The 7,533-nt window shown below is 37.0% G+C and overlaps 1 protein-coding gene across 4 annotated transcripts in view; it reads right to left on the bottom strand.

Annotated features, from left to right (window-relative positions):
* Positions 1-5,373: 5,373 nt before the first annotated feature.
* Positions 5,374-7,533, bottom strand: part of LOC107663857 (tyrosine-protein phosphatase non-receptor type 4-like) — a 55,801-nt gene continuing 53,641 nt past the window's right edge. For all 4 annotated transcript variants that reach the window (XM_016454215.1, XM_016454216.1, XM_016454217.1 and 1 more), the window contains exon 27: positions 5,374-6,319. In XM_016454215.1, the coding sequence (XP_016309701.1) occupies positions 6,227-6,319 (93 nt within the window). In that variant the 3' untranslated portion in view covers positions 5,374-6,226. The remainder of the gene's footprint in view (positions 6,320-7,533) is intronic.

Below are 7,533 nucleotides of genomic sequence, written 5' to 3'. Positions count from 1 at the left end.
AGAAGAGTTAAGAGTTTACGTTAACTTGAATTTAACGACTTAAATATTCATCTGTACCTCACATTAAACAGGCTTCAGACGTCTGACCGATGCTCGATCCAACAGAAAATGCCAGTATCGGAGCCGATACCGATACTGAGTATCAGATCGATGCATCCCTAGCCAAAACTGAGAAAAATATGCAATCTGGTGCAGATACTCCAATTTATATGGCCAAAAAGTAAGATGAAATTCTAAAGCATTGAGATTTTTATACTATATCAGACTACTTACATTTCCTTGATTTTTCTTGATACACACATGCTTATATGACTACTTTGTAGGGGTGGGAGAAAAAAATCGATTCACCTAACTATCGCGATTCTTTTTAAAACATTTAAAAATCGATTGGTTTACCTCAGAATCGATTTATATTTAATTTTACTTTTCCTAAGAGGTGGTGGGGATAAGTTAGCGCTTTTTAATTCCAACAGAGGGCGAAATGTATAGGTGTGTTCGACTTGAAGCAGCACCACGCAGATCAATCTGCATATGACATCAAAGTACCGCGAGAGCGATTCGAAAGCATGCGGAGCCATCTGCTCTCTGTAGCTCTCGCGGTGCTTTGATGTCATACAGCAATCCTTCTGTGTGCGCAGTGCCGCTGCATTAGATGATGTCATATACGTTTCAAGCCGGCGCGAGAAAGCAAAACCATGACGAAGGCAGAGGATCAGACCTCTTCCAGAATTCTTTCTGCACTTTCCCGTTTTGAATCCCAAGTGTGGAAACACTTTGGATTTTACACACTGCCGGGAAAACATGACTAAAACGGTATGCAAAGTAACATAGCACTTTATTTTACTCATTTTGCTGAACATTTGGCTATTATATTCACGTGGTTCGGGGTTTTGGTACTTGAAAGTTTCATGGTTCAAGGTACTTTAAATATACACTGTGTATGTGTATGCTCCTGAAATAAAAGTTCAGAAAGATGTGATGCATTGTTTTTGTTAATATGACTCATTTACAGTCTCTTTTAAGGGTAGAATCAAGTATTTCCAGTCTTTAATAAGCAAACAAAAAAAATCACAATAAACTGTAATATCGAATCGCAATAGTTATATAATCGCAATACTCAATTATAGCAATACATATTGAATCGGCACACAAGTATCGGGATAGTATTGAATCGGCAGATTAGCATATCGTCCCAGCCCTACTACTTTGCATAAAATTATGTATGGATAAAGAAGTAGCCCAAGTTGCTCTAGTGCAGTAAATGTTCAGCATGAAATATTAATAACAATACAAATGTAGTTCTTCTGTTTACTTAATAAAAATGCCTATTACTTGCTAAAATAGTATGAGCCATCAAGTGGGGTCAGAAGTCATGTAGTAGATTGTGTATAATAGGTTTATCAGCAAAGTTTTTATTAAGTTGATAATTTAGAGGCTTTACAAATTCATGTATCATATATGACACACTGGCTTTATAGAGTTAAGATGCATGCACTAGCAAGAAAAAAGGCCAGCCTGAGTGCACCGTTTCTCATTTCACATGCAAAGACAGTGTTTACATAAAAAATCAAAGGCATAACAGTAAAAACAGCATCAGGTTTTGGCACAAATACATTTTATGTGGGTGCTTGACTCATGAGTTCTGAGTAAAGAACTTCTTTGAAAGAATTCCTAATCTCATCAGTTCAAGTCAAGGTGATTAAAATTACAAAGTTGAAAGTAAAGAATTTGTCAAGTTAAAAGTGCCAAGCACATCTCTAGTCCCCACCAGATATGTCTAGTTTCAATGTACTTTTCTCCCAGGATTATGTAATAAGAAAATAGCCTCAAACAGCAGTGAACAATGGAGAGCATTCTCTCTGTCATACTGGAGTATCAACGTGACTCAGTAGGCAAGTTTCTGTCAGAGCAGAGACTGAAAACTAATGCCTAGGATTCCACCTTGAGCTTTAATAAAGGTCACCTTTTAAATTGTTTAAGTGTTCTTCTTGAGTCGCACAATGCAACCAAGCAAGAGTGTATCACAACAAGTACAAATGGCAAGAACTGACCAAACAGACTGGTTTATGAAAACCATAGTCAACCAAACACACACGTACACTTGAATGTATTAAGTCAACTCACCGGCAAATCAACACTGACATCTGTGCTATCTAACAAAGACACTCGGCAGGTGATGATGGACTTGGCATCTCCAGCAGCAGGGATGTGTGTTGTGGCTCGCTGGGCTTCTCGGAGTCGAGTTTTCTCAGCATGTTTGCGGATGGACCGCCGGCCCAGAGTACGGCGAAGGAAGCTCAGCATGTTCAGGAAGATTCGTTTGTCCAGTCTGGAATAAAGAAACAATCTCAGTTACAAATTACAACTCGCTATGGTTCTTACTTATAACCACTTATAGTTTAACTGTGGAATCTATAATAAGACCAGTATTGAATAGATGGCACCTTATTTCTTTAAGAAAATGTAACTCAAATTTTGTGCAGCATGTATAGTAACTATTATTTAACTGAAGCATCTGTAATAAGACCACAGTTAGGGAAAACACAAAGGTTACGTCAAGGTAACAATAATTTATATAAAACAAACTGTGGCATTTATGAAAAATAACGTGGTAAGATATTTAGTCTCTAGATACAACTGCAGTTAACCAAAATTGCTACCTTCACTCTCACGAACTATAATTTCATTGTGGTAAATATTCATAATAGACAGTGGTCCGTTTAAAATATCGGTTGACAAAACGTCAAACGTTTAACGCTGCTGTCAGGCGTGCACTGTTTGAGGTTTAGAGCAAAAGCTCTAGCGAGAGTAGCGAGTGGCTCACGATCATCACGCGCTGACTGACTGAACTCCACTGACACCTGTTTGCTCAAGAAGAAAGGATGCGCATAATTTACATTTAACGGCGGAACGACCCAAAAATTTTGAATTTATTTAATAACGCAAATAGCTATACGTTACAATACGGCTGTAATATGGTTCCGAGATCTATCGCGCCCACCTCCGGCCGGGATGACCGCGCTAGCGGCGCGAATCCACTTGTTGATCCTCAGACCACAGACAAAAGCGATACGTACTGCAGCCTGATTGATATTCCGCCAATGAAACAGTCCTCTAGCCTCGGCCGTTATCAACAAACAACTTTGTGTTTTGAAATATCCATCTTCTACGCCGCAGTGTGGCCCATCCACCTAATGTTTTTGGAGGTAAGTGTAACTGATATTCTCCCGGTCCGAAAGATTGTGGGATGGCTGTTTTCCCTCAGGAAATTACGTCACGTAAATCCCTAAAAGTGGATTTACATTTAAAGGGCCGGTGCGGAGTGAAAATTGCCTCAATACTTTTTAGTTTGGTTACAACATTACAACGTTATTAAACTTACATGTATTATCTTTTAAGAAACTACAATCAGCTATTGTGTGACATGTTAGAAAGTTGTAAATCAGTTACTGAATAAAACTTTAGATCAAAGCAATACACTAAAGAATCTAGTTTGACTTCCCAATCCAGTTTCATGCACAAAAAATAACATTTAAGAGAACATTTTGGAACGTTGTGTACTAGAACGGCATATCTCCCATATCTTCCAACTTGGTACTGTAGTGGTAATAAGATGGTACTGAATGATTACTGATGATATATATATGTAGTTAGTCAGGAAGTGATGTGAGAAATTAATCACCATTATTTGTCATATATAATTGTATTCTATATGCTGAATTATTATAGCACTTTTAAAGCTAACACATTACATGCAGGTTTGCAAGAACTGCAAGAATGATTTGTAATTGTCTTGGAAGCATTGGTTAGACTGAAAATAATATGATTTCATAAAATGGATTGAAAGTGTATCTGCAGCTTTTATTCAAACTAAAAACTTGATTTTTTTGTAAAGAAAACATTTTATAATTGAAATAAGTCCAAAAATATTTAAATGTGGAATATAAAAATATTATAGTTGCTAAAAATATAAAGGCTAAGGTAACTCTGAACCACTGGCTCATCTGGGCCAGCAAAAGATCATAATGTTCTAGCTAGGAGCCAGTTGCTTTCAGGTGCTCTGTATTTTTTTTCCCCCAACAGCACCACCCACTGGTTTACTCAGTGCGTCAAACTCATAGACTGCAACTATCCTGCCAAAACCTTCAAAGGAGGAAATCAAATGTACAATGTAATTATATATATATATGCAATATATATCACATGCAAAAACGACCCAGATCACACACCTTACTTTTATTTTAAAGATTTTCTTTTTAATATACAACATTGTATGTACACTTTATAATATTTTCATAAAAATGGACAAGTGGCACAACTTGACCTTCCTGTTATTTGCAGCAAATAAAACGTTAACTCCAGTCTACAGTTGTACTCTTTGTTGAAAAAGTGCTGTCCCACAAGGCAGGAGGTGTGTAGTTTCTCCCAAATTCCATGCCATATTCCTGTTTTAAATGTTTTTTTGGTCAAATCTGTAACCTGTTCAGCATAGAATGGAATTATTTGGTCCTAAAACCAAGGTTCTCTAGCAATTATGACCACAAAGAAACATCATATGATTGACTGTAAATGTAGTACCTTACAAAAAAGTACAGGCATGGATTCAACTCTGAATTCAACTAGAGATGACCTGTGAAACTGGGCAATGGGTCAAAAATTTAATTTGAGAGATGAACAATGTTAATTTGATGGCTTCTAAACAAAGACTGTTCATAAAACTAGGGCTCAATCACATTCAAACAGTACTATAAAACACACTTACACATACAGACATCAGAAACATACAGTAATAACACAACACACACACTGGACACACTTGCTAATGTTAGCGGGATATTCTACGTGTGCAGTCTACAAGAAATAAACAGGTCAAAAATAAACAAACTCCGATTTGATTCCCAAACGTGGTACTGCTTTGACACATTGTGGTGTGTGTAACATTCAGATTTAACAACAACACAAAAAACAGTTATTATTTGCAACACTGATGCAGCTGTTATATCACCTACAGGGAATACTAAACCCTTCAATTGAATATCTGATTTTAAATGGCAAGGAGTTTATTCTTTCAGGGAATGTTTGCCTTTGGACAGATCAAATTTCTAAATGACAGTTCTCTTATAATAAAACAGCAGAGGAGTGTATAAAAAAAAGAATCAATCTAATTTTAAAGGAATCTTCTGTATGTTGATTTCTGTGGGTTGGTGGCCCGAAATTTATTATTCTACAGTCTCACAGGTTCTTTTATTTCACAACTAATTCTGTAAGGTTGAGGAACTACTAACTGGGAGGAATATGTTCAGTAATTAAAGTTACATTTCAGTCTTTTCCTGCTTCAGAAAACTTGGAATATTATTGTATTTTCTGTCATTTTATCTTGGAGGCTTTCACTGTATGGAAATGAGCAGCACAAACATTTTTCAAAACATCTCCTTTTGCACTCCACTGACGAAAGAACATCATATGGGTTTGGAAAGACACAAGGGTGAGTAAATAATCACAGCATTTTCATTTTAGTATTCCTTTAACTTCCGAACCGATATTTTGCATCAAAGCTGTAATGCAAAGTGCTTTAAAGTCCTTGTTGACAGCTTTTTAGTTTGACAGAAAAATAAATAAAAATGATTTTCATCCTGTGCCAAAAAGCGAGAACAAAGCAAACAGGAAAAAAAAGATCACTGTTGTAACAAAAACTTTTTTTTTTCTTCTTTTTTTGTTTTGTAAGTAGTTACTTATGTTGAATGAGCAGGGCTCAAAATTGAAACTAAAACAATAAATATTTCTAATAAAAATACAAATGTTCATCTGCAGCACAGGCCTGGATGTGAATGGTTTTGTGGGTGTCGTTTGTTTCCAAATAATAGATGACCACATATAAAAACACTCATTCACTCACGGGCCTGCCCTTACACACATATGGCACCAGCAATCTCCACTATATTCATTATTAACATATATATTTGTTAAAACCCGGAACACTCAAAGTCCCAACAAGTACCTAATTCACCTTAGATTTCTTTGTCACTTCTCTCTCTCTCTCTCTCCTCATTGAAGCCTGGCATATAGTCTCTTTGCCAGCGTAAAGTGCAGCAGTGCTTGGTTTATGTCCTGTGTTCCTGGCTCGAGATACTTCTCCATCACTCTGTCACGGAGCTGTAACATCATCATGTGGAGAAGATCCTGTCAGTGAATTTCAGCATCATTTTCGGGAAAAGCTGGCATTGCATTAGTTGGATTCGTACAGCGTGGACTTGAGCAGTTTCACCAGGCCCTCCTCGTAAACCTTCAGTATGGCCTCACACACAAACTTGAACTGGCTCTGAGAAAACAGAACAGAGGGGAAGTCATGGTGAATGCAAGACGTGTCCGTCTATCACACAAGAGCAGCCAAGTGTGATGGCAGTATGTGAAACTGGTATGAGAACATAATTCATGGACTGTGTGGCTGAGTGAGTTAGAGCAGGATAGAGAGAGACGGGAGAATGCACATAGAACCACTGTGGAACAAAGCAAAAGCAGAAAATAAGATGCGGACAGGAAGAAATAAAAGTCAAGAAAATATAGCTCAGGTCAATCCTTCAAAATCATTCACCAAGTAAAGCCAGAATAGCAGACCATTTTAAAAAGTGATCAAATTTAGGTACACTACCATTCAAAGTTTGGGGTTGGCAAGATTTTTAAATGTTTTTGAAAGAAGTCTCTTATGCTCATCAAGGCTGCATTTATTTGATCAAAAAATAAAAGCAGGAAAAAAACAATAATACTGTTATACATTATTACAATTCAAAATAACGGTTTCTCTTTGAATATATTTTAAAATGTAATTTATTCATGTGATGGTAAAGCTGAATTTTCAGCAGCCGTTCCTCCAGTCTTCAATGTCACATGATTCTTCAGAAATCATTCTAATATGCTGATTTGGTGCTCAAAAAACTTTTTACACATATTATCAATGTTAAAAACAATTGTGCTGCTTAATATTCTTGTGCAAACTGTGATTTAAAAAGTTGAAAAGAACAGCATTTATTTTAATCTGATTTTTTTAAATAATGTAAATGTCTTTACTGTCACATTTGATCACTTAAAGGGGTCCTATTATGCTCTTTTACAAAGTCTTGATTTTGTTTTGGGGGTGTACTAGAACAGGCTCTCATACTAGGTTGTTCGAAAAACACATTATTTTTCACATATTTTACATTATTACAGTACCTCTCAACCCAGTCTGGCATGAACGGCTCGAATAGTTCCAGTATCAAATGAAGGCCCGCCTTCTGAAATACGAAATGTGCTGTGATTGGTTAGCCAGGCCAGTATGTGTTGTGATTGGCAGCACTCAGCGCCTGGTCGGGAAATGTCATGACCCTTACCATAGCCGCCTGCGAGCTTCAGTGTAAATATTGCGTCAAAATCAAATAAATTTTTGCGCGATTTAAACCCGGATGATTGTAACCACTCTAAGTTCGTCTGCCCTGGGAAAGCTAGCGTGTCTCCGACATAGTGATAACACTCGTTGCCTTCTCTAGTGCAGCTCAA

Source organism: Sinocyclocheilus anshuiensis, unplaced genomic scaffold, assembly GCF_001515605.1.
Source record: "Sinocyclocheilus anshuiensis isolate Anshui unplaced genomic scaffold, SAMN03320099.WGS_v1.1 scaffold976, whole genome shotgun sequence".
Taxonomy (NCBI): domain Eukaryota; kingdom Metazoa; phylum Chordata; class Actinopteri; order Cypriniformes; family Cyprinidae; genus Sinocyclocheilus; species Sinocyclocheilus anshuiensis.
The sequence above is the reverse complement of the archived record's forward strand: the minus strand, read 5'-3'. Positions and strand labels throughout refer to the sequence as shown.